The sequence below is a fragment of the Oryctolagus cuniculus genome, chromosome 5 (assembly GCF_051225735.1).
Source record: "Oryctolagus cuniculus isolate XC-2025 breed Fujian yellow rabbit chromosome 5, ASM5122573v1, whole genome shotgun sequence".
Taxonomy (NCBI): domain Eukaryota; kingdom Metazoa; phylum Chordata; class Mammalia; order Lagomorpha; family Leporidae; genus Oryctolagus; species Oryctolagus cuniculus.
In genome coordinates this window covers 131379202-131406766 of record NC_142871.1, presented here as the reverse complement: position 1 = coordinate 131406766, position 27565 = coordinate 131379202, and the positions used below count along the sequence as shown (strand labels likewise).

The 27565-nt window shown below is 53.3% G+C and overlaps 1 protein-coding gene across 3 annotated transcripts in view; it reads right to left on the bottom strand.

The window, feature by feature from the left end:
- Nucleotides 1–27565, bottom strand: part of BTBD9 (BTB domain containing 9) — a 449433-nt gene that overhangs the window by 16524 nt on the left and 405344 nt on the right. For all 3 annotated transcript variants that reach the window (XM_008262867.5, XM_017345091.4, XM_089333970.1), the window contains one exon: nt 11329–11407. In XM_008262867.5, coding sequence (XP_008261089.1) covers nt 11329–11407 — 79 coding nt within the window. The remainder of the gene's footprint in view (nt 1–11328; nt 11408–27565) is intronic.

Here is a 27565-nt window from a genome sequence, read left to right as displayed (position 1 = left end):
CTGGGTTTGATGCCGGGCTCTGCCTCCTGACTCCAGCTTCCTACTAGTGCCCCTCCTGGGAGGCAGTGATAATGGCTCGGGGATTGGACCTCTGCCATCCATATAGAGACCTGGAATGAGTCCCTGGCTCCCAGCTTTGGCCTGAACTAGCCCAGCCCATCCATTGTGGGCGTTGGGGAGTAACCAGCAGATGGGAGCTCCGTCTCTCAAGTAAGTAAAAACACAAAAAATGCTAGTACTCCTTAAATTAAGAAATACTGGGGAAGGAGTACATGTTTGTGGTGACAAATTGAAATAATGCAAGTGTTTAAACAAAGTAGACAGCAAAGAGCCCTACATCTTGGAATCCCCAAGGTAGCACCTGGCACTCTGGAACCCATAGGAGGGAGTAATTTATACAGAAAGAAAGAACAAAGCCAGAATTATTAGATAACTGACCCAATAAGACTGACACAGGAAAGCAAAGGGGCCACCGTGGCCTTGGGGACCCTGTGGTGCTGCGGAGGCGGCAGCGGTGGCCTTCAGGTGGGCACCAAGGTTCTCCTAGACTCTTGCTCTCTTGTGTTGTTATCCGCATGCCCTCACTGAGCACGGCCTCTGCCTGGTGTGTTTACTGCAGTGACTGCTGCAGGGTCTCACAGGCGGGTGCGGGCACAGGCACTCCCACGCCAGGGCGTGCAGGGGCTTTCTTGCAAGTGCAGAGTGGGATGCTGGGACTCAGCCAGGACGGGGCGGCTCTGACGCCTGCCTCTCACACACGGTCCTGAGTGTGTGATCTGTGATCCCGTGGTACCCTGGAGCCAGTGAGAACGGATTCAGCACAGAAGGGAGCTTAGGGAAGTCAGCGAGAGGAGGGAATGCGTGTAGGAGGCCCTGGAGGGTGGGCAGGCAGACAGGGAAGAGGGTAAAGGAGGTCTTTCCAGATCAAAGCCACCTCCCCAGCACCGGCCCACCTGCTCTGCCCCGTGGAACAGGACGCTGGGCTCAGCCACCAGCCCTGAACCAAACACAGCAACCACACACACTGACACCTGCCCAGCTCCTGGAGACACTTAATGAGCACCATGTGTTTGCATTTTATCATCATCATGTGCAAGGGACCCAGGGAGCCGTCAGATCTGCCCATGGGGCATGTGGGCAGTGCTGACTGCTCTCAGGAGCAGGACTGAGCGCGAGCCTGCCAGGGGAAGCCAGCTCGTCCACTGTGGTCAGCCCGGCAGAGCACGCACTGCGGGCTGCCACGCCTCTGTTCCTTTCACGAGGAAACTGCAGGAGAGCCCACTGGCCCAGGGGAGCTGTCACTCCCAAGGGGAGATGGGCCTCTGGAAAGGAGCCCCGGCCTGTCCCACCACAGCCCCGAGCTCCCCAGCCCACTTCCCGTCCCCATCGGGCACCTCTGGGCCTTCCTGCAGGTGCACCAGCAAAGTCCCAAGTTTCTCTTTGCTCAGAAGCTTACACGATTCAATTTCTTTCCTCCAAAGCTTCCCAAGACTGCAGTATCCCCCGGAAAGGATGTGACCAAAAGTGAATGAGGCATACAGGGCAGAGTCGCACTGCTGATTTATGCAAAACCATTACTACGGTCTCCGCGTCATTTTCCCTCCCTTCTCGGCAATCATGTATCCCATTAGCCTGTTTGATTGCCGCTGCTCACAAAGGGGCACCTTCGCTGAACCATCTTCAATGGCCTCCGGATCTGTCCCCTGAGAGGAGCTGGCTAATTTGGAATGTAGTCGTGTGTACGGATCCGACACAGCCCCAGTCACAGTCCGGGTGTCCTTTTCTGAAGCTGCTGTTTATTATCACACTGCCTTGCTTCTCTGGGAGCCGTAATTCTCGACACGTCTGAGACGGCCTGGGGTGTTCTTTTCTCCCTGAACTCTGGACGGGGTGGACGCAAAGGTGCTAGCCCCTTCCCAGTAGTCACACTCAAGTCGTGCCTGGCTGCTGTCTGCCGCCCCTCGCTGCAGGGATTCCCCAAACACTATTTGCTCAACATTTTCTTCAAGGTGTTTCTTTAAAAAAAAAAAAAAAAAAAAGATTTATTTGAAAGGTGGAGTTGCAGAGAGGGAGAGAGGCAGAAGCAGAGAGAAAGAATCTTCCATCTGCTGGTTCACTCCCCAAATAGCTGCCATGGCCAGGGCTGAGCCGATCTGAAGCCAGGAGCCAGGAGCTTCTTCCAGGTCTCCCACTTGGGTGCAGGGGGCCAAGCGCTTGGGCCATCTTCTGTTGTTTCCCCAGGCCATTAGCAGGGAGCTGGATCTGAAGTGGAATGGCTGAGACTGGAGCGCCCACATGGGACGCTGGTGGCTTAACCCACCTGCTGCGCCACAGCACCAGCCCCTTTTCAAGGTTTTTAAAAGCAGAAGCCTCTGGTAATTTTCCCAAAGTGGCCAAGGAATTCTTCGTGAACCAGCAGAAATTGGGAAAACTTATTAAGTGTTGATCAATGACTTTATCTTCCTTTCCTGGTTTCTCCTGAGTAATTCCTACAGAGCGCTTCCACGCCAACCGATACAAATAGGATTTCTGATCTGAGCTTTCAGCTTTCGTCTGTAAGGCGACACATCTTTACAAAGTAGGTGCCCACCTCCCTGTGATGTCTGAGCCAGTTACACGCAAAGCCACGGCTCCTGACTGGCATGCCCCTGAAGACCCAATGTCCCTTTCTCAGTGGCTGGCATGGGAGCCCCACTCATCTACCCAGTGCTCAGCACACCACCTGCCCAGCCACACTCACCAGTTCTGTCTCTCTAGGGCTTGCTCAGAGCAGGAGTCAACCGTCCATCTATAGACCACAGTGATAAAAAGGAAGACTACTGCTTCCTACAAAACACCCTTTTCATAAACCCTGGTTTCACGTATGTATGTGAACAGCCAGCACATGCTTTTCAGTCAAGGAACAGTTCTGGAATTGTGAGCAACACTTCTGCACAGGTACTTTATCCTGCCGAAGCATGGGAGTTTCTGGATGAAATGTGCACATATGGCAACAGTGCTTTAACTTTCCAATGTGACTTTTCCCACTTTCTACCCAGGCCATGGGTCCCGCGGATGACCGGAAGGAACTCCACTGCTTACAAGGTTCTGGGAGTGAAGCCTTCTGATATATATCATCCCAGGCAGCACTGGAATTCCTGGTTTCCGGTTTTCAGTACATACACTGCAGAGTTCTTAGAGTGAGTGTTTAGTACGCACACTCCAGCATTCTGGGGACAGACTCACATTCCTGGTCTTAACATGGCTGCAGAATGACAGAGATATCTTTCAGTTTTTCTATAAGAAACAAACAAAAAGGAAGTGTCCTGGTTCCCAGCTTTCTGGGATGCCTGGCGGATGTGGCCTTACCAAGTCCGCTTCTCGCTGGACAGGTGCTCAAGAGCCCGGCTGCGGCCCTGCTCTCTGCACAACACCGTCCCTGCGGCCCAGCTGCGGGCAGTTCTCCGCTTCGTGGCCAGTTTCTCCAACAGCTCCAGCTGTGCGGAGACTTCCGGCCTCCCTCCCAGCTGCTGGCTCCGCAGTGGACGCCCACGTTTCCACTCATCTCTTCCTGGGGCCAGATGAGGACGCAGAACTGCTGCTCCAACAACAGGTGGAGGGACTGCGCAGCATGCGAAACAATGGCCGCACTGCTTCTCACTTTTCCTAACAAAATCGTTCATAACAGACGCTTACGCAAAGATGCCCATAAAAGGTCTCCTTTTATAATTATGCATAAAATAAACACTTTTATGCCTTCTTCCCATCTCGCTGGGAAGGGACTTTTCAGATTCAGTTCAGTCTATTACAAGAATCCTGAGAGCAGAGAGGTGAGGTGACTTGGGGTCCCACAGCTGGCTGGAGGTGCGGCCGGCCAGGCCCGTCTTCTTGGTCCTCGTGCACGTTTGTGGCTGGTCCTCAGGGCGTGCTGCCAGGCCCTTCTCCTCAGCCTGACTCCGCCGAGGCTCCTGGCCCTGATCACCACATGCATGTGTAATCCTTAAATCCGTGTTCTTGTCTGGACTGCTCCTCTTCCACGTCCTCTCCCGCGCCCAGTATTCTCCCGCCGCTAAAGGCTTCCAGATCAAAACCAACACAGGTCTCTCCCTTCCCGCGCACAGCGGGTCCTGGCCTTGGTGCCATACTCTAGACTGTCAAACTGACTCCTGGGAGCTGTTTCCCTGGGAATCCCATGCCCAGACTCTGGCCCCTGGTCTGATCTGTGGAGGGGCAGCTGTGTGCCACCCTGGGGACTGGGGACACAAACATGCCACAGCACAGTCCCTGCCCTCAGGAGCCACAGTCAGCCTCCCGCTGGGACCATCCTGCAAGCACCCAGGTGCCAGCTGCCCTGGACCTGACCGTGCCTGTGCCCAGCCCTGCTCTCCCTCACCCCCTTCTCTCTAGTCCTGGTGTACACCACTCAGGGTGACTTCTGTCCCCACGCGGGTTCTTTGTGCATGACCCCCTCGGCCATAGGGACGTGACACCCCTGGGGGCCAGATTCTTTCTCTGGCACAAGTGGAGTCTGACGGCTGGCAGCCCTGCAGACAGGAGTTCCCACACCCCTGCCACAGGGCAGTGGGCTTCCTTGCTGCGGCCGACTGGCTGGGGGTCGCGGCCCCGGGGGCCTGGCCCATCCAGTCTGAGCGCTGACGCTCTGGGTAACTATCACCAGCCCACAGGAGTGTTTACCTAGCTGCTGCTGTCATTTTGTAAAGCAGTCTGTTGCCCTGTTTAAACCCCCCCCCTCATAGAGCCACATGTTGCTATGGGAACAGGAATGGCATTGGGAGCCCAGAACCACTCAGAGGCCTGACAGAGCCCGTAAATAAATTCTGCCTCACTCCACGCTCTGAGCCGAGTGGCCCTGGAGGGCAGCTCAAGTAGCCACTTGCAGACTTCCTGTCCTGCCGGCGCTGGCTCGGGCAGACCCGCCCGTGACAAGCTCACAGGCTGACGGCCCTCCCTGACAGATGGCCAGCTGAGCCATCTGCAGCCGCACCTGCCAAACCCTCCACAACAGAATCTCGTCTACAATGAAGCCAGCCCAAGACTGGCGACACTGGATCCATTTCACAGATGAGGAAGGTTCTCTCCCTGCTCAGGGCCAGCCCTGCATCTGTCCACGTTGACAGGTGCAGCTGTGGGCATGTCACCCAGAGCTAAGTGCTCTTCATGGGGGGATGGCGTCTGTCAGCCAGGGAAGCTGCAACCGCCTTCAGGAAGAGGCCGCCTCGTGCACCCCCTCCATCTAGCACGGCTGGTGCAGGGAGCCCACCTGATCATCAGTGTCTCCCTCAGAGCCATCGAGTCAGGGGCCGGGGTGGAGCGGGGCTCACTCCTACATGTTATTATTTTTTATGTCTTTCTGGGTCAGGGAGCAGCCTACATGCTAAGGGCCAGACGGCCTGAACTCAAAGCCTGCCTCTGCTACTGTGCGGTGGACTGACCCTCTACACACTGGCCAGCACCTCTCAGCTTCCATTTTCCTACTGACATTTCCATTTTGCTCAAAACTAAACATTTTACCGTGACAACTACACATCAAAAGGCGCACCAGATAGAAAAGCACCAAGTGTTGAATAGGTACACCGTGAACACCCGTATAAGCACCACCTGGGTCAAGAGCCAGTGCCTGGGTCAAGAACCTGCTCGCGCCTCCTTGTCCCCGCCTGGCATGAGCCTCTCCCCTAAGAAAGCCACCATGGGGCTTAGGGAACGACCACTTCCTTGCCGCCCTTCCCTGGTGCTTCCACCACTCACACGTGCACAGACGTGAACACTTCGCTTTGTCATAGGAAAGGGACCCTACTGTAGGTGCCGCATGTATTCTTTGGGTTCTGGCCACAAGCTCGCTGTCCTGCTCATCCCCATGGATCGTGGTCTACTGTGTGATGACTGCTATGTGGGGGACAGGCAGCGGTGTCTCTTTAGGTCTATGATGAGAGCACCCCCATTCCTGCAGCCTAAACTCACACAGGAGCCCCTGGAGAAACTGCTCCTGGAGACGCTCTGCCACAGGCAGGCGGCGGCCGTGTGCACTTGGAGCAGATGGTGCTAAACCGCAACGAGAGCCAGCCCAGCTCTGCCCTTGAGCACTGGATGATGAAGACTGCCCAGCACTCGGTGGCTCTGCACCACTTAGCGCTGAGGCTCATCGTCCTGAAGACGCACCTACTTCATGGAAGAGGATCAGCGATGTGATAAACAGAGGGCTTGGTACAGGGGCTGGCATACAGCAGGTGCTCAGTGAGTACTAGCTGCCGCTCTTGTGACGTATGGCAATCATGTTTCCTGTACGGGTCCTAAGCTAGAAGATGCTGAGATATCTGGTACATATACTTTCCCACAGATATTTCTGGCTTCTGATTTAAGAACATCTTCTGTATGATTATAGAAACTCTACCTGGGGGGCTGGCACTGTGGCATAGCGGGTAAAGCTGCCGCCTGCAGTGCCAGCATCCCATATGGGTGCTGGTTCGAGTCCTGGCTGCTCCACTTCTGATCCAGCTCTTTGCTATGGCCTGGGAAAGCAGTAGAAGATGGCCAAGTCCTTGGGACCCTGCACCTGCATGGGAGACCTGGAAGAAGCACCTGCTCTTGACTTTGGATTGCTACAGCTCCAGTCACTGTGGCCATTTGGGGAGTGAACCAGCAGATGGAAGATCTCTCTCTCTCTCTCTCTGTGTGTAACTCTTTCAAATATATAAATAAATCTTAAAAAGAGAGAATGAACCCTGAGGGCCACCTACAGCTTGTCAATACCATCCTCAGTTCCTGTTGCTGCCGTGGCGACAGCCTGCACGCGGGCTCCGGGGGCAGGAGCCTTGCCTTTCTGCATTGCAGAGCTTGCTTTTCCTGCCGCCTCTCTGTCAGTGCCCTGAGCTCCCAGCCGGCTGGAAAATCACTCCTGAACCTCCTTTGTGCCCAGATTGTTATAAAAACCTTAAGAAGAAACAGGCGTGATTTCTATTCCTTTTAATAACACTGGCTGATTTTCATAGGTCCACAGACTTGATCCCTTTAGACCCAGCTGGATTTAAGGATGTAGGCGGGGGCCTTTGTTATTTTGCAAAGATAATTAATGAAATGAAAATGAAGGGGTCGTGAGCGGTGCCACAGTCACAGGGGTTCAGCGACAAGCCCACTGTTGACTCCTGCAGAACTGCTGATGGCCCAGGCCCGCGGCTTCCTCCCTCGGGAGAGCACACCAGGGGAGAAGAGTCTGCCTCCCAAGAGGCTCAAGGCCGATCAGCAGTGGAGACAGCTGGACAGCCACAGGGGCTGGACACACGCTGGTGACGTTGGCGCCCGAGAGAGAATACGGCCAAGAAGGACCTCTCTGGCCACAGGCAGTGGGGAGCCAGATGAGTGGAGCCAGGTGAGGGGAAGGCGGCCGTGCCAAAGACAAGCTGACGTGTGTCTGCCATCTAGTGCCAAGCGGGGAGGAAGACAAAGGAAATCCTGCTCGCGAGCAGCGCGTGCGGGGAAGCAGCCAAGGATAACAGAGAAACAGGAGCCGCCTGAGAGCAGGGCCACGTGCGGAGGACAGAGCAGAGAGCAGGGAGCTCAAGGAGGAGACACAGGGCAGAAATGCAAGGAGAATGTTCCAGAGGTGAGAGAAACGCTAGGGATGATGCTGAGTGCACAGGAGCAGGAGGTCCCTGAAGGGAGGGGTGGCGCCTTCAGCAGGTGAGGGTTAGGGGGAGTCACTGACAGCAGCCCTGCACACAGCTGAAAGGTGCAGTGCACTCATTGTGGCAGGCTCACAAAGGAAGATGAGAGACGGGTGCCAGTGGCAGATGCACGCTGCCCAGAGGAGAGGGACGGAGCCGTGGCAACGCAGAAGCGTGCCCAGACAGGTGATGGAGAAATAGGAGCCTCCACAGACAGCCAGCTGCTGCCACCTGCCAGCCAGCCCAGCGCGTGGGAAAGTGGGGAAAATTAGCGTGCGGCAGACATGCGGGGCCTCTGGATGCAGACAGGCCTGGCCGACAGGAGCAAGACAGACACATCCCCGGCAGTCCTGGCTCGGAGCCTGCTTTCACTCACCACGCGGTTATCAGCCCTGGGCTACTCCAGCAGCAGCCTGAGGCATGGAGGTCAGGGCAGTTTCCACAGTCACAGCGGCACAGCTATCAACTCACTGGGCTCCCAGCCCCGCAAAACCAACTTAGGGTCTCTATACATCAGCCGGCGGCTCTGAGCACTTTCACACTGGCCTGGACTCTGCCCACCCTTTGCCAAAACAGCCCAACCACTTTCTCTTCTGAATGCCCTTCCTCTCGCATGAGCCCCTCCGGACTGTGCTTCCCAGCACGGCCTGCCCTGCCCACCCCTCTCTGAAGGGGGCAGCATCTGCAGAAAACAGGTCCACCTCGGTGATGAGGTGAAGGGTTTATTCACCACGCTTCTCTGTTTTGCAACAGACACTCTACCGCTCTGTGCTAAAAGCCAATCCCAGTTACTCTTCTGGAAATCAGCACCGTCTCTGGGTTCACAAACATACCACAGCTAAAGGACACCAGTCCTGGCTCTCACCATACTAAAGGCTACTACTACGGGCTGCAGGTGTGTGCCCCCCTCGAGTTCACACTTGAAATTCTAGCCCCTTAGAATGGTATCAGAGGTGCGGCTTTTGGGAAATACACAGGTCTAGATGAAGTTGCCAGGGTAGAGCCCCAGGATGGGATTAGTGTCCTAAAAAGAGAGAGTGGCTAGAGTTGGCTGGCTCAGAGCGCACCAAGGAAGGCTGTGGGCAGATATGACCAGACAGAGGGCCTCACCAGAACCTCGTGTCGGCTCCCAGCCTCCAGAACTGTGAGACGCACACAGCCATCGAGGAGATTCTGCGACAGCAGCCCCAGCTGACTAAGACAGCCACGCGTGTTGTTGGCAAGCACACGGCTAAGGACACCTAGCACTCGTGCTCTCAGCCCGTTTCTGTGGCCCCCATGGGACTTCCTATAGGGCTGTCCTGACTTACATCCCGGGCCACCGTCCCCAGCTACCCCGCCCCGTGAGGCGGCCAGCACCTTCTGTCGGAACCCTCGCGTTCTCCACCGCTGCCTCCCCCAGGAGTCCTGCCCAGCCAGCCCAGGGTGTCTTCCTCCCTCCACCCAAGCCCCCCCCCCCCGCCCCCCGCACGGCCACACTGGCTGACCTGCGTTCCCGCTGTTCTCTGACATCAGCGACATTCCTTCTGCCAAGGCTGTCCCAGAACCAGAACCCTGCGTAAAGAACCCTCTCTTTTGGAGTTTCTATACTCCTGGTGCCTGGAAAAAGTCAATGTTACTGTTCGTTTTGGGCGTTCCGAGAATGATGTAGCTAACGGGATGGGTTTGCCTTACGCTCTCGTTCACTGCTTATCTGATGAGTGAGATGTTCCCCAGTTGGCAACACCAAGTGGAGCGTTTTCTTCCTGGTCAATAACAGATTCCTTAACTCAGCTGAGCAAGTTACTCTCCAGCCAGCTGAGGCCGGTCACTAGCTACCTGGTGCCCGCCAGCCAACCCCAACTGGCCGGTCCCATCCCCACCAACGAGGCTGGGCCCCGACAAGGTCCGTTGGGGAAACTGGGCACAGAGGAGAGGTTCACGCTCCAACTCCTGAGCTCTGCGACAGGGAGTCACTCCTCACTGAGAGCTCTGAGCTATGTACCTCACGGTTCCTCGGTGCTGAGGGGACAGGGCTGGCGCTGAGCACGGGCCTGGGGAGACCCTGTTCAGAAGCACTCCTCAGCCTCTCCTGACAGGAGAATTCCTTCTGTCACCACACAGTATTTCAGAGACCCATTTAGGAATTAAAGAGAAGCAATGGTCTTTTGAGGGGGAAAGTACTAAATAGGAAACAAAGACTGCAAATAAAAGACATCTAACTTTAACTTGACATTTTACTACGTAAGGGTAAATGTCAATGATTTTCAAAGACAGTAAGTAATACATACACAATGTAGTGTAGCTGGTAAGAAAAATTGAGGTTTACTAGAAAAATTTTAAAAATACGATGGTTTGGGGATCAGATACATATTAAAATGCAAATTCAAATTTACTTTTGTTATGTCATAAAAATAAGAAAAAGTACTTTTATGACCTAATGTTTGGAATTCTTGAATTCTGCTTTAAAACAAAGTCTCAGTTGGTTCATTTTGGTAATTTTCAGGTTTGTTCTGAAATGCAGAGGTGAAGTTCATATTTCTGTTTATCAGCTCCTCTCTGCAAGAAACACACTGTGGGTGTGGATCATTTTTATTCTAAACAAATATAAACAGAAAACGAACATAAATTATCACAACATTTTCACGTTTAAAAATGCTTTTTGGAGTCCCCTGATGTGTTCTGGGTTCCAGGAATACAGTGCATTAATCCAGAGCCAGCTTCAAAATGTGGGGCCCAACAGCAAAGCGAACACTTAGCGCCCTATGTTCTGAAAGTAGCATAAAGGCTTGCTCTTTGCTTCCAGTCTCCTGACCTGGCTGTCTGTCTTCGATTGCCTGCTTGGGCATGGGGATACCCTCGGGCCAGCACAGGCCCTTACAGAAGTCCAGGCCCATCCTGGGACCGACACTCGGGATTCACAGCACACACAGGCCCTCCCCACACTCCTGCCCGGGCACCTGCTGGGGGAGACGGTGGCAGTGGCTGAGACAGGGATGAGGAGATGGGGGCCGAGCAGGGCCCGGACACCAGGGGTTAGGGAGTGGCTGGCTGAGCTTGGGTCAGTGTGGGCTCCAGGACACGCACCATGCCATAGGGGCTTTCCTTATAAAACACAATCCCGAGGTCACATGGCTCAGAATGCCCAGGTCCCCAGCACAGGGCCCCAGGGCAGTGGCCGGTGGCACACACGGAGTCGGCGCTCTATAGACCTGAGAAGGATCATGCAGGGGAAGCTGCAGAACTCTTAATGCTTTCACGCTTCTCCTCTGCTTCCAGAGCGTCCACCAGAGGCAAACATTCAACACGCAGGACCGTGCAGGCCAGAGAGCCCCATGCAGACCTGGATGACAGCCGCACGGCCCAGGAACCTTGTGAAAGCACTGCCACCCAGGAGGGAGGAGGGCTTGATGACCCAGGGACAGGGACAGGTGTCTGACCTCCCGAGGTTCTGCAGGGGGCTGCGGGAACATGCACAGCCCTGGGAATGGGCTTTCATGTGCCCGTGAGGAGACATCCAGACATGATAATGATGTCCCCACTGTGCAGGGGCAGGACTTGCTTCTGTACCAAGCTGTCTCAACAACAGGCCATTAGCGGGCAGAACAAACAGGTCCACTTAACTCGGGAAGGAGCAGTTACCCGTGCATCGGGAAATGTCACAGCAGCTCTCACGGAGCGAGCCCCTTACCTCATTTGCTGTGTTGTGTGTTCCGACGATGCGGATGAAGGAGGCAGGCTGCCTGTCGAAAGTTACCGACTGCCAGGACCTGGGAGAGGAAACACAGCCGGGGGTTAGACAGGGGTTAGACGAGGGTCAGACGGGGCTGCAGGGCCTCCCCACGAGTGGCCGTCCTTGTGCAGGGGACCTGGTCCGAGAAGGCGTTCCTCCCTGCCCGTGAACACCACTTTCGGATGCTTGCAGGGCCCTTCAGGGACGCGCACAAACTGCAGACCCAGTCCACGGTGCAAGAGTGAGGCGAAGGCGAAGGCAGTCACGGCTGGTGGAGTTCATACCATTACGCCCTCTTCTGTGACCCGGGGCTAGCTCACAAGGCTGTTGGCAGTGATGCCCAGCGGTGGGGGTGGGGGATCTGGGAGGAGGGGTGGGAAGCAGGGCCGAGACGTGGGCTGGGTGCAGGAGTCACTCACTGAGTCTCCCCTCACCCCATGCCAGTGCCGGCACTGGGGAAGAGACGAGTTCTCCAAGGTCCATCCATGCCCGCTTCCTGCTTCCACACGCAGGGCCCACCCAGAGGCTCTCCTCTGCCGACTGGCTCATTTCTACAAGGCAATCCCTCACTGGCCAGCACGGGCCAGGCCAGCTCACTTAAAGCCCAGCAGAGCAGGCCCTGGACCTGGCCTGGGAGGGGTGGTTCTGCTCTCGGCCTGATGCTCAGCCGCTCGTCGGAATGCGCTGGAGGGGCACATGGCCCCCACGACTGTAAACTCCAATAATATTTTCTGTAATAAGTGTGAGGGGCTCACAGTGGCTGCCATCCCTCCTCGGCTCACCCAGTGGAAATGCCAGCTGCTGGGAAGCTGTTTCCTGTAATTGTCTAATTACCAAGTAATGCGAGCAGAGAAAATGTATGTATTTGCAGCTTGTTTTCCCCCTTTGGTTTCAGGTGTTCCATCTTCCTCCTCCCCGTGAGCCTCCCACTGAGATTGATTCACTGCTGCCTGGACACCAGTCCCCTTAAGGTCATTAAAAAGTCGTTACCATCCTGTGTGCAAAGTCTGTGCCTCTGAAAGCAGTTTTCTGGAAACAGAGTAAGAAAAATCACCTCCTTTGTAAACACTGTTACTCATACGCGAAGGTGATGCCATCTGACCACCCCCAGAGCTTGCATTCTTGGCCCATGTTCTCAGCGTGGGCGTCGTTCTCCTCCCAGTCCCCACAGCTCTCTCCGGGAGACTGTGTGCTGGGATGCAGCCTGCAAGGCCCCAGTGTCACTTCTGAATGGACAGTCCCTCCAGCAGCAGGGCAGGGCAGTGAGGGGCGCTGCCCCTGGCTGGGGGTCACATTGCTGGGCTGTCCCAGTCCCATTCTTGTCCCTGAAGGGTGCTACGGCACACACTCCAGCTGGTTCACTGCCCCTCCAGGAAAGGGAGACAGAACTAGGACAGCGCCGACAGCCTCACAAAGCACTGCACGGGGAACGGAGAGAGCAGATTCTGCTCCTCTTGCCCCACACGTATCCAGTCTTCAAGTGATCCCAGACACAAAGGGAAGACCTGACACTTGGATGCTCTTGGGCCTCAACCATAAGCGAGCACAGGCCCAGAATGAGGCCCCTGTGCCCCTCCACCCCTCATTCCTCCCTCCATGATGGGCCACAGGCTCAAGGCAGTGTGGGGAGTGATGCGTCTGCCGTCTCGCGGCCGCTTCCCTCACTTCCTTTCCTTGTACTCTTCCTTCTCCAAGGCAGGCTCAGGGCTCTGGGCAAGGCCACAGCCCGAGCAGGAGGGAGCATTTTGTGGAGTAATAAGATCAGAAGGTCTCAATTTAATACCAATCCTCCATTACACTGCATTAATATCTAATCACATTAGACTTCATTTTCACTAACACATCCTGAGAGTCAAATATATGATTGCATTTTTAGCAGAACTGGATACCAGTCCTAAGACCAAAGTATCAGGAGGAAGGGCGCCAGCTATTAGATTTCATTTCCCCGAAACTCCTCGAAACAACTTGGAATGCTCTTGGGCGAGGGAATGAGGAAGCGGCACGGAGCTGGATTTGCAGGGCCAGGAAAAGCGCCCGCGTCGCTGAGCTCGGCCTCGTGCGTCCTGAGCTTTACTGGTGCTGTGTACATGTGCCCACTGCCAAGGCTGCGGGATCTCTTTTCTAGTGGGTGAAACCTCCAGGAAAGAGCCAGGCCTGGCTGCTGGGAGCAAGGGTTTGCCGGGAACAATGGGTCAGAACACAAATGTGGACTTTGCTTTGAGAGCTTACCAAAAACTCCAGAGGACTAAAGCCCCAGCCCTGGCACTCCCTGGCCTGGTGCCCTGCCCCGAGCTGGGGCTTCCTCCTCTGTCCAGTGTTCACAGAAACAAGTGCTCATAGAAACAGTGCTCGCCCGGTCCCACCTAGAATGTGCACCTAGAATGAGGTCCCATGGTGTCCAATCGTCAATCATACACACATACTCAAAGAAAGACGTCCTTGAATGCTGGCCAACGTGTTGCTCAAGATTTTAGCTCTGGATGTGAGAGCTCTAGAGTCATTTACTTTATTTTTATACTATTTTGTACTATTTGATGGGCTCCTAGGTCCAATCACATTTTGAAAAAAATTTCTTTAAAGATTTGAGAGGCAGAGCAACAGAGAGAGAGAGAGGAAGAGAGGGAGAGAGGGAGAAAGGGAGGGAGAGAGAGGGAGAGGGAGAGAGGGAGAGGGGAAGAGAGGAAGAGAAGGAGAGAGGGAGAGAAGGAGGAAGGAGGAAGGGGGGAAGGGAGGGAGGGAGTCACTTAACCTCTCTGGGCTCCGGTCTCCTTATCTGTAGAATGAGAATAATAAATCGTGTGTGTGTGTGTATGTGTGTGTGTGTGTGAAGAATGAGTGTATTCACAAATGTAAGATGTCTGGAACAGTCCTGTGCACATAGGAAGCATCCAGAAGCCGATCTGCTCTTGTGACTGCTACTACTGTCACCTCCCCCAACCTGGACGAGACGCCGCCTCCCTGGGCCTCCTCGCTGAGTCACCGGGTTTGACCGGGTTTGACTCATCTGCTGCCACACGCTTCCCGGGGTGCCTGGGCGGCTCCCAGCAGCACTCGCTTTTCGGAGGAATTAAGCGAGTACCTGTTGAATACACTCTTGAGCTGGTGCTGCTGTGCCGTGGGAGATTCGCGCGTGAGGCAGCCCGGCCCTAAGAAAGGGAAAATCTCACAGGGAGATGAGCTGTCCTTCCACAAACTCATTAGAGAACAATGCAAACAGTACCACGGGCCCAAGGATACTCTGGGGGTGTTCCAAAACTCCCCTGTGTGAGGCTTGGAAGCAATTTTTCCAGAGAAATAAAGCTATACATTTTGATGGGGTTTCCAGGTCCACCCACATATTCAATTTAACTCATCATGAGACTGAACAAGCATTTATATGAAATTTTTAAAAAGGAAGAAAAAAATTGTGTTGTTGCCATAGGAGTAATTAAACAAGCCAGAAAAACAAGGGATGTAAGACAGTCTCTGGGAAGCTGCTGCTTGGGAGGTGAGGATTAACAACTCTCCTGCATACAGAATCGGGGCAGAGCTGGGACCGGCAGGTGGTCTGTCCAGAACAGGCTGTCATCCTGAAGCCACTCCCAACCTGCAGGCTCGGGTGGCTTACAAAGCTCTCTGCAATAGTCATGCCCCTCATTCGGTTCTAGACAGTGGGCTGGGAGGGCAGGCAGCCAGCGTGCGGCTCAGTGGGGAGGAGACTGAGGCAGGAGCAGAGAAGTGACCCGTGTGATGGCCCAAGGCTGAACGCCTGTTCTTGTGGGCTCCTTCCACTCAAGGGCACAGCGGGGAACTTTCCAACAATCTGGTGACTGGAACACTGACTACCCCAGGGCCCAGGGGTATTCCTGACATCTCAGGGCTGCAGACCACAGTGGCCAGTGCCACGGGTCCTACCCACAGGGGCTCCTAAGCCGCCCTCAGGCGAGTGAGTCCAGAGAAGCCTGTTTCCTGTGGGAACTGACGCACAAGGAGCGTGGCTGGGGAAAGGCACGCTGACTGCTGGCTATTACTGCTGCATCTTTACTCTCACACACAGGGCAAACTGGGAGAGAGAAGAGGCTCAGAGGGGCTCTTCCTGGAAAGACCTAAGTATGGGGGGAGGATTCTAAATCCCAGGAGGCTGGAGCGGGCACTCGGCCTGGCGGTGAAGACAAGGGCTTCCCACAGTATCTGGGTTCAATTCCTACCCCAGCTCTGGATTCCAGCTTCCTGCCGACGCACCCTGGGAGGCAGCTGTGTGCTGGCCCAAGCAACTGACCCTTTCCTCAGAGACCTGAACTGTGTTCCTGGCTCCCAGGCCCAGCCCTGGCCGTTGCGGGCATCAGCTAATGGGAGTGCTCTCTGTCTGTGTGTCTCTTTCATTCTCTCAAATGAATACATTAAGGGGAGAAAAAAAAAAGCCCCAGTAATCTTAAAAAACAAATGTACAAGATTGCACTGAAAGGCAAGGTATAGGACAACCTACACAAAGCGAGATTGCCCATAGAACACTAGTCAGTTACTCAGGAAAACATGTTCATATATGCTAGCAAAACAGTTTTAAATATTCTGGGAGGATATACACTACATTCATGGCTGTGGTTGTCTCTCAGGAGCAGGCAAGGAACAGGACTGCTGGCAAGAACAAAAGAAACTTCAACGTTAACTGGGATGTTTCATTTCTTTGATTAAAATAAAAAAGACTTGAAATGCATGTGGAAAATATTAACTACGGTCAATTGCAGGGGATAAGTATGTGAGTGAATGTTATATTATTTTTTAGTCTTTTATATATGTTAAATAGTCCTTGAGATAAATAAGAGAGAAGAGGATTAAAATACTTTGTGTTTACGTGAGAAAGAATTTGCCAGAGGGGGCATTAACTAAGCTGGGGGAAAGGTGGAACTGGTCCACAGCGGGTTACAGATATGCCAGGTTGTGCTGCTGGCTGTGGACAGCTGTACCTTTGTCTGAAGGAAGAGCGCTCCCAGGCGGGGCAGGGGTGTGCACCTGCCATTGTATGGGCATGGTGTGTGTGAGTGGCTCCACATGATGAGGGCACTGCACAGGTTCAAGGTGACGGGGGAAAGGAAGATGGCAGAGCCCGGCTGAGAACACTTTCCAGCTTAAGCCCCGGCTGAGAACACTTTCCAGCTTAAGCCCTGACCTGCTTAGACCATGCCTAGGGTGTGCTGTCTTCTTGAATCTGGAGAAGTATGTGTCTCTGTTGCATATGCTATAAAGAGAATGCCAACGCCAGAACCTTCTGCAGCAGACCTGCTGAAGCTCTGGGGGGATGGAAACGACAGAGTATTTGACCAGGGCCAGACTGGAAGTTAAACATGGCAAACTGGAGGCGGGTGTCTGGTGTTTCCTTGATCAGAGTGTCCGAGTTTGAGTCCTGGCTCTGCTTCTGATTCCGGTTTCACACTAATGTTCGCCCTAGGAGGCAGCAGTGCTGGCTCAAGCACTTGGGTACCTGCTGCCCACGTGGAAGACCGAGACTGGATTCCCAACTCCTGGCCTTAGCCTGCCCAGCCCCAGCTGTTGCAGGCATTTGAGGAGTGAACCAGAGGATGGAGGACCCCTGTCTGTCTCTTTCTTTCCAAAAAACAAAATGAACAGCCCCCTGAATGCATGGTTTAACTGCTCCCTCCACTGGGGGCAGTAAAGCGTTTTACTCTATGCATCACATCAATACACTACACACACATAGTCTCCCTCTCACAAAGCAGGCAGGAAGGATAGGAGATGTGACCAACCTCTGCGTGAACACAGGATACACAGGAAGCAAGTGGTCTGCAGGGCCTAGCGAGGCTCACCAGCCACGCCCAAGGGCAGGAGTGTGCAGGGGACTGAACCGAGAAGAGAGGCTGAAAGCAAGTATCAGGACCAGGTCCACTCCCCAAACCCTTCCCCTCCTTCCTGCACACTAGGGAGAAGCCCTCCCCAATAGCTCCCCAGTAAGAGGCACATTTCTCTCCAGAGACCTCAAGCAGCAAAAGTCTGGACTCTGGGGGCAGCAAGCACAGCTGAGAGCAAGTGGATATCCCAGGGGGGAGACTCCCGGACCCCTCCCCGCTCTCTGCTTTCAGGCCACTGTGATCCAGCCTTGGCCCCGGCACAGGACTCTGATCAACCCAGGAGCAAAGGTTTAGAGTCACTGACATATCTCCTTCCTTCTCTGTCCCTCCTTCCTTCCTTGCACAACATTTAGAAAGCACTTACTATGGAAGAGGGCCACTGGAGACCTGAGAACACAGCAGAGAACAAAGTCCCTGCCCTCAAGGAGCTTCCATTCTGGTGAGGAACAGACAAGCAAATAATTGGAGTTAAAGAGCGCAGTAGAGTGAGAGCGCCCTGCTCATTCAAGGAAGGGCTCTCTGGCAAACTGACAGCTGAGCCACGACCTGACAAAGGGAAGGAATGGGCAGGCAGATCTCAAAGAGCACCCCAGTGAGAGAGACAGAAGGTAGCCAGCTAGGGTCTGATGGAGGTCGTGTGCCAGGGGCCCCCAACAAAACACCCAAGCCCTGATGCCCTCAATGCGGGTCACAATCCCACCACGTAACCCTCAGAGGTGAGCAGCCCGTCGAGGACAACCAAAGAAAGGCTCTAATGTGGCGGAGACTGACCCACAGCAGACAGAGAAGACGTAACTCAGAAGGCAGGTGCAGTTCAGTAGGTAGACACAGCTTCAGGAACAGACAGGAAGAACGTGCACGTACCATCATCCCCACCCCTGAAATTAGAGTTAGACAACATGAAAAAGGGACATGAGGAGAATAAGAAAGCCTTCTTGTAAACTACACCCATGAGCTGAAGTGAGTAATATCCCAGGATGTCACGCTGTAAGGCAAAGAAAATAGAAGCCAATGCACAGGAGAGTAAGAAGGTCCCCCTAGGAGGTCTGTGTCTAAGCAGCAGACATCCAGGAGGGAAGAGCCGAGAAAGCTCAGCTAGGAAACGGTCAGGGTCACGTGTGAAACCTTCCTGGACACAAATGACATGAGTCTCCAGGTTAAGGAGCCCACTGAGAGGCAGGTGTTGTGGTGCAGCAGGTTAAACCATGGCTTGGGATGCTGGCACCCCATGTCAGAGTGCCTGGTTCAAGTCCAGGCTACTGAGTGCTTCAGATGCAGCTTCCTGTTAATGTGCCTGGAAGGCAGATGATGGCCCAAGTACTTGGGTTCCTGCCACCCATGTGAAAGACCCAGAAGGAGCTTCTAGCTTTGGCCGGGTCTGGCTCTGCCTGTTGCAGGCATCTGGGGAGTAAACCAGCAGATGGAAGGCCTGTCTGTCTTTCTCTCTCAAATAAATAAACTAAGTTTTTTTTTTTTTTAAGCGCCCACTGAGTAGCCACTGTGGTCAACAAGAAAAGAGTATTGCTATAAAACTTCAGAAGATCTCAAATGTCTCGGGAGGGTACGGGACAGGGAAAGCAACCAAAGACCTGGGGATCAGATTCACTTGAGACTCTGAGAGTTTTCAAAAGCAACAGAGAGAGCAGGCGAACAACAGAGTGCTTCCTTCCATCATGGCGGGGACATCAGTACCCAGTCACAGCCAAACTACCAGAGAAGGGTGCGGATGGAATAAGAAGCTTCATTCAGGCATGAATCTCCAAAGCTTTATCCGCAATGCATTCACAAGAAACTTCCAGGAAACGTGCTTTACCAAAACAAAAACTAAATTAAGATGACCAAAGGGATGGGATTCAGAAAACAGAGGCTGTGACACGGAACAGAGCAAGGAAACTCTTAGGATGATGGGAGATCACCATCCAGACCCAGTCCAGACCCAGGAGGGAAGGCAGGGATTGCAAGGGGACACCTCAAGGGGACAAAGAGACTGGTTCGCCAGACGGATGAGACCAGGTGGAGAGAAGCTGTACTGCGCTGACAAAAGTTAGCAGAAAGAATCAGTGACAGGCACACAGAGCCGTTCACGATAGGCACATAGGAATCTAAGCAGTTTTTCACTCTGGGAAAGTGACGGAGGAGAAAAGGATGGGGCGGGCATTTGGTGCGGCACCTGGGGATGGTGCCTGGGATGCCCACATCCCACAGCGGTGTGCCTGGGGCAGAGCCTGGCTCTGTGCTTCTCATTCGCTTTCTGCTAATCACACTGTGGGGGGCGGAAGGTTATGGCCCAAGCAGTTGGGTCCCTGCCACTGACATTGGAGACTGACTGAGCACCAGGCTCCTGGGCATTTGGGGAGTGAGCCAGCATAGAGAAGCTTGCTCTGTCTCTGTCCCTCAAGTAAATAAAAAAGTTAAGAAGAAGAAAGGTGGTCATACTATATGAAGTGGCTTGGCACAGTCACGCTAGTGCCAACAGTAAATTGAAATTAAAAAATTTGGGATACAAAGAGCAATTATCATCTCACTAAGCAGGAGGATGGGGGAGGAGGGAGCATGGGAACTCGCCTGGAAGCGAGGGTGGGCGGCAGTGGCTGCAAGAGCGAAATCCTCATCTTTCCAAGTAGGAAGATGACAGATAATTTCAGTGATTAAATTATGCAACAGCAGAACCACCATACAGTTTAGAAACACAAAGGCACAGGCTGAAAGAAAAGTCTAAAAGAGGTGATAGACATATTTGCCTTAGGACCTAAATGTTATGTTGAACAAGGCCCCTTGACACCCGCTGGAGGAAGCATGAACTGACAAGGCCACAACCAGAGAAGGGTAAAGGCTCGGCTTGGGCTCAGGAGACACAGCTTGGGGAAGCAACAAGAACAGCAGAAGGGCATCAAGCCAGGTCCTCAAGCCTGGCAGCTGGTGACGTGCACGAGGGCGGACCCCTGTCCCTGCGGTGGAAGACCTCACGGCTGGGGCAGGGGTGCAGGGGGAGGAGTGGAGCATGGTGACGTGCACGGAGGGCGGACCCCCGTCCCTGTGGTGGAAGACCTCACGGCTGGGGCAGGGGTGTGGGGGGAGGAGTGCAGCGGATCTCCAGGGGACAGGAAGAGTCATACTGAAAGCAACAGCGGCAACATACCCATGTGTTTATGCATAAACCATCTCTGGTGGAAGGTGGCGGGGAGGAGACAGCTCACCGTCTATAGCTTCTTATTTTAAACTGTGCTGATTGTGCTTGCTTTGAATATATCATCTTTTCAGAACATTAAATGGCTTTTAAAAGGACAGTGGTTTCCTTTGGCCGTGGTGGTGATGGTGGAAGGGGGGCTGGGGTAGGGAAGGGTGAAGCAGGGGACGGCTGCCTTTGTTAGTGGTTGTGGGGTTCCACTTGACTTTTAAAATTATGTACATGACTTTTGACAAAAGTCTTTAGAATACAGCGAGCAGAGCCAAGAGCTGTGGGAGCCCAGCCTGTGGTGGCAACGGAGAGAAAGGGTACATGGGGAAGAGGTTTATTCAGCACCTTGGGAGCAGGGCTGGAAGGCAAACACAAACCTTCGCAGAAGCTTCTCGACAAGGGAGGGAGTCGTGACGGCTCTTCCCCGCCAGCTGGGCTTCCTGTAGTGACGCGGGGACATGCGGGGGGCTGAGGCCAGGAGTGAGCAGCGCGGCGCCTGGGAAGATGCCGCGGGCCGTTGTTCAGGAGAGCACCCCTGCGCTGACCCCACAGCGGCCGCAGAGCTCCACGCACGCGGTTCTGACTGTCCGGCTCGCTGCTGTGAGAGGCCAAGGACCACGCTCGTCTCTTTAATCCTACTAAAGATGATCTATGGACTGCGGATGCGAGGGAGAGAGCGTTTTCCATAACACTGGCTGAGGGGGGGATTACCGCGTTTTAACAGCCCTTAAAATGGGCCTGTGCGTCTCCCTCGGCGGCTCTCGGAGGCAGAGCGGAGAGGGTGTCCTAGGCAGTGGGCACACAGAGTCAGCCCACAGCCCTTCCAAAGAGCTCCCTCAGCGCCGGGGCTCTGAAGCAGCGTAGAGAGCAGGCCTCGGTCTAGCCTGGGGCCCCGGAAGGAAGCTCTTTTGTTCTGTCCGATGATGTGCTAGCTGTCTCACTGCCCACACTCTCAGGGAAATCTGCTCCATTCACCTGCGTGTCCATCTACTAGGCAACTATTATTGAGAACCTTCTCTGTGATGGACTAAAGGAAAATTGGGCTAGATGGGCTGAGACAGCAGGCAAACAGTGCACCAGGAGTCACGGGCGGGACACTCACTGGCGCTATGGGGCAGTGGCTGGTTGGGAATGCCGGTTCTAGTCCTGGCCGTTCTGCTTGCAATCCAGCTCCCTACTAATGCACCTGGGAAGGCAGCAATGATGGGCCAAGTCCTTGGGCCCTGCCACCCATAGGGGAGACCAGGGTGGAGTTGCTGGCTGCAGGCTTTGGCTTGGCTCCGTCTTGGCTATTGCGGCCATTTGGGGAGTGAACCAGCAGGAGGAACTCTCCATCTGTGTGTGTGTGGGTGTGTGTGCACACACGTGTCTTCCTGTCACTCTGCCTTTACAACTTAATTTTTAAAAGTTGCACAGAGGGGGCTCACAGACATATTTTGTTGGTCTACTGAGTACTTTAAAGAAGCTGAATTAGCTACCATTTTAAGAAATCAGAATCCATCATATTAAAATAAAGACTTCTGGCTTCTCTTGCAAACCAGGTGACCTGGCAGGCAGGGGTGCTCTTTCCTGCAGACAGACGTGGCTGGAGCTGAGGGTGGGATGACAGAGCCACACGTCCCGTCCCGCCCGTGCAGTCTCTTCACTCAGTAATCTGCCCGGGCTGCCTCCCCCGTGTGGCCTGAGGGTTTCTAGCTCAGCCTCAGAGATAGCACAGCCGCACTACACTCTCATATAAGAATCTCACCAGAGGTCCTCACTCTCGTATAAGAATCTCACCAGAGGTCCTCACTCTAGCACCAGAACCAACAGACAAGCCGCGCTTCTGCTCTCTTCCTGGCCAGGAGGCAGGCACGAGCGAGGGGTGTGGAAAGCTGTCCCAAGCAGTCCCTAGTCCCTGCCATGGCCTTCCAGTGGCCCTGGGGAGGAGGAGCCTGGTTATGGCTCCATTGCTGCTTCTCAGGCCTGGCTGACCTCGGAAGCACGGGGAGCTTCTCAGTACTCCAAGCCCTAGCCCATCTCAAACTCCGCTCTCAGGCGTGGGTCCTGCTCGCATCCTCTTTGAACCCGCGGGGTGACCTCCGTGTGCAGCCAAGGTGTGAGGGTTCGGGTGGCAGCCGCCCAGCTGTGGGTGGCATGAATAGGTCACGCCTTCCGTCTGGCTCCAGCTGAGTGCTCCGCGCTGTCTGGCAGAGGGGCTTTGGGCCTCCCTGGGACAGGCACTTGCACTTCCTGCTGCCACAAGCCAGTCTGGGCTTCGCCTCCTCTGCCCCTCGAGGAATTTCCCCGTTCAGACTGAGTCTCCCTCAGAGAGAAGGCCGGGACCCAGCTCCTCGTGTGAACAGCGCGGAAGCTCCGACCTGTGTCAGCACCCAGAGGTGCGTGTCCCAGGCGCGCTCACGGAGTGCTTGAGTGAGTATGTGGGGGAGAGGGGGCTGCTCTACCACTCCACGGCCCCCCAGCCCCGAGCCCCGAGCCCCGAGCTCCCGCTCGCACTCTGCCACACAGTGCTCCTTGATTCCCCTAAGGGGATGCAGTAATTGGTGATTAGCATTCCAAAGCTTGGCTTACATCCTGCTAGCCCGTCATATTTAATTACATTTTAACTATATTCGTCTTCGATAATAGCACGAACATAATTTAGATAATTATCTCTCTCTCTCTTATTCTCTGACTCTGTCTGTCTCACTTAGAGCTCCTTGCAACAAAAATCACTTTCTGGGCTCAAACACATAAACAGATTCTGGGGCCAAGTGCTCTTCTCTCTCCTTCAGCAGCAGCTGTGTTAGCGAGGCAATGGTTTGGGGGTATCATGCAGAAGAAAGCAGACTTGTGTGTCTTCTTGCCGCTGTGTTCATGTTTGTACACAACTGGAGGGAGGGGGCAAAGGGAGGGAGGGGACACACACACGCACCCTGTATCTGGGCATGAGCTTGTGTGTGGTGTACAACCCAGGGAGGCTAAGTCAATCAAATTAGTGTCTATAAAGTACCCTCTTGGTCTGGCATTTCTTGCAAGGCTTAATGGTTTCCCTTGCAAGTTTAAACTCTGTGGAAATGGTTGTAAATGCCTGGTAAGTCTTTTGAAGAGCTTTGTTCTTTCTAATAGGGCTTCTGTCACGTTTGGGTCTTCTGATGAATGACCTTTACTTCTGTCTACCGTCTGCCTTCTCTAGGGGACCATCAGGCACCAGCGAGGCCCGGGCCCCCGCCAGGGACAGCGTGTCTTGAACACACCGCCACACACTGTCAGGAGCCCCAGGCCCTCCTACACACCAAGTGGGCCACACAGCACCTGCGCTTCCTTCCCCGTCCCCACCCCCAGCAGAAAGGACTCCTCAGGAGTCTTTGTTCGCCTTCTGGGAAGGCAGCCACCCGAGCTGAGCCCTGGAGGGGCAACGATTTTATGCTGCAAAGCTCAAACCTCCAAGAAGATTCTGAACAAACAAGGGAAATGAGTTCAGAAATAGCTCTCATCCTAGCTAATCTTGGTCACAGTCCAGGGATCTGAGCCTGAAAGAACCTCAGTAACACAATTCATCAGAAAAAGTGCAGAGATAGGAGGCTGGGGGTCCTTACCCCCAAGTTCTGCGTGCCTTGTCCGTGTCCTTGGAGCTTCTGAAGCATCAATAAATACAGATTTTGTTCAAAAAATGCTCAGCCTTGCTGACAGTGAAGGGTTATCCATCAGTGGAAGACCCATATCTTCCTTGGACACAGCGAGCTACTCATATGGTTCTAGGTCTCTATCAGAGACGTTCTTTTTTCTACTTGAAGAATAAATACCACCAAGTAGATCCTGCAGACAAGGCAGGTTGAAGAGGAGTTTGTCTAGTTAATGAATAAGGGGGCGCTTACCGCCAAACTTCCACCTGTCCCTGGAGGGAAGCACTCGGACCAGCCTGCAGGAGCCAGAGCAGTGTCCAGACCAACATTTTGCCAGCACCGTGTTGAGTCCACCAGCCAACCCTGCTGGCCCGTTACTGGTTGATGTGCCAAAGGCAGACCAGCAACATGATAGCTCTAGCAACTGAGGAGCTGCATGTTGGCCTACCACAAAAATTACCCTGGGCACAGTGACTAGGAGAGGCTGTGGGGCCCTGTCCTTGGCAATGTTGAAGAAGAGACAGGGTGACTCTCCCTTGGAGACAAGGAGAGCAGCACAGCCTGGATAAAACACTCAGAGAGTACAGACCTTTCTGGGCTAACCACATACCCGTCTTGGCAAAGGCAGCTGGGTAGAATGATCTGGACCCAAAGCTGGGCAAGTCCATGCTGAAAGGTCTGCCTGGGGCTGTGGTTTTATGTGTGTGACTTCCCATCTACTTTATAAAGGCCAGGCCTCCAGTGGAAGTCAGGGCACTTGAGAAGAGGAGAGGTAAGACTACAGGACGTGGCCCTGCAGAGGCTCCAAACACCCTGATTTGTTCATTAGGAGATGTCCCACATTTGACTTCATGGTGCTTGGCTTAGGATAAGGAACTTTTCTAAAATTTGCCCAAAATGTATTAATAATCTGAGTGTAGGTCTACACTGACTTGGCAATGGCCACGTTTTCTGCCAGCAGGCATCTCCAGAGGCCTGGTGAGGAGACAGAGCAAATTCAGTTTGCTGTCCCCCAGAGGATTCCCAGCCCCAGCAAACACAATGCTCACAAAGCTATTGATTTCATGACGTCAGGGGCTCCTTTCAGCTGTGTGGACAGCAGGCGCACTCTGAAGAGGCTGCTGCCTCCAGGGAGTGCCAGCTCCTGTCTCTCCCCAGAAGCACGTCCCCTCTGAGACCGCTCGGCAATGTGCAGGAGCCAATTTTCAAATGCTAAGAATTCGGCAATTTCATTTCCTAGTGTTATAAACACCAAAAGGATTTAGAATACAATGAAGACTAATGCCCCCTGAATCTCAGGCTTAAAAAGACGGGGGGCTGCTTTGGAAACCCCTGCCAAAAGCCCTCACAAAGCTAAGCCAGCTCCTGACCTCTGAGTACCGCAACGGTACCCACAGCCAAGCAGGAAAGTAGCCTTCCCGAATGATCGCCAGGCCTCTGAATCAAGCCTGATCAATTTCATACCTAGAAGTTACACTGAGCCCCTGGGGGTGTTCCAGATATGATGACATGCTGAACTCGTGCAGAATTAACACCGGGGAGATATTCAGCAAAAACTTTAAAAATAGACTTTCCTTCTTCAGCCATTAAAGGCCTGATATTTGCAGCTGAACAGATAAGAAATTGGGGGCACTGGGGAGAGCTTAAAAAAAAAAAACTCCAGAGTCCAAAAAAATGTTTCTGTGTGATGAGAACTATTGCTCTTCGCGTAGAGCCACCCAAGATTAGCCTGGAGCCATTTAATGCATTGGAATCTCTGAATATGAGTTCTGTAATAAAAAGGTGACAAGTCTTCGAGGCAGAACCCATAAACGCCCACTCTGGAATCTGCACTTTCAACACAATTAAAGTACCATATTCCACGTGAACACTCAAGACAGTGAATGATCTGCAGGGGAGGGGGGGGCAGTATGTGACATGTAACAATCTTCTGGGAGTTTCCATCAATAAAAAAGTTGAATTTTCAAAAATCACCTCTTCTGCTTTTTTTCCAAATACTTTCTTGGTTAAAAAAACAAACAAAAAAAAAAAAAACAAAACAAAAAACGTAGCATCACTACCATCTGGCAATTTGATGTCAGTGACTTTCTGGAAGGAATCTTTGTTAGCCTAGACTCTCTCAGACTTGTAAGAGGCACATGTTAGCATGAAGGATCCTTGCTCTCCAAGGACTGGCTCAAGGACCAGCCCTTTCCCCAGATTTGCCGGAGCATTTGCCTCGAGGTAGGCCAGAGCGAGCTTCCCCTGCAACCCTCCTCTGGCACATCTCAGTGCCTCCAGCCAGGCTGCCTGTGGCATGTTCCAGGACCAGAGGCCAGGAAGGACTGAGGGAGCTGGCTGGTTTCCTGTGAGTTCACAAAGCAGTGGACAATGAGATAGACAGGTGACAACAAGGGCAAATTAAATAATTTATGACGTAGCAATCAGTTGATAAGACAGGTGGAGGAGTCGACATCAGAGCCAAAACAGGGAGAAAGGGACTGCCCAAGAGGACTCTCGCTCTTCGGGGGCCATCCTGATTCCCTCCAGGTCACCTCAGAGATTCCTTCCCCATGTTTGCAAACCTGGGCTTTCTGTGTGTGTGTGTGTGCGTGTGTTTGCATGTGTGCATCTGTGAGAACACCCTAGACTTGATGCAGTGTGTAGTGTGCTATTCTTAACACCTGCTTTGAATTTCGTTGATGCCACCAAGGCTAGGACATCAGAAATGACTTTCGTACCACTCACAGTAAACAAGCAGCCACGAGACAACAAGGAAGTACAGCTTCCTTTCTGGCTGTGCTTCCACACACCCCTAGCTACTCACTGATCTGGTCCCCTGCCCCGAGTGTTCGGCAGGAGGATGGAAGGAGGATGCCGAGAAGTCAAATTGCATTCAACAAGGGTAAAAGTTATCCTTGGCACATGGAAATCTCTTGCAATAAAACACCGTAAGGCTGTTGCTGAAGCTAAGTCAGCTTATTTTTCTGTATTATTTCTTGGGGAACAGGGAAGCTGGATGGAAGAGACGGGTGAGAAAACTGACCAGTAACTCTTTCTGATTCTATTGTCAGGTTTTAAAATCAGATAGATCAGCCATTAATCTCAGAAAGCTGGCTCTGAATGTGAGCAATAAATTTGTCATTATTTTATGAATAAGCTCTCGGTCATGAGGGCTTACTGGCTGGCAATTCACCTTTTCCATGATATTTTCTATCACTTGTATTTTGGAGCGGCTTGGAAAGAATATTATTTGTGTTCCTGGAGATCAGAACATAAAAAGCCCTCAGAGTGATGGAGCCCTACAGGCAGGCTTCATGTCTGCCCCCGGGCTCGCAGAACAGTTGGCCAAGGTTCTGGTGAAGAGCGCTGGCAGACAGGAATCACTCTTCAGTCCGGGGAGCACTCATCCCCTCAGCGTGGCTACTGAGGCCCTGTTAGCACTGGGTGACGTCGCACGTGCCCATTGGCTTTCTGTCAAACACTGTCAAATAGAGCTGTTGGTAATCACAGCTGGCAAGTTGTTTAGTCAATATTTTTGAAAAGTTCAGCCAAGTGTGTGAAAGCACAAGTAGATTTTCTTAGAGTTA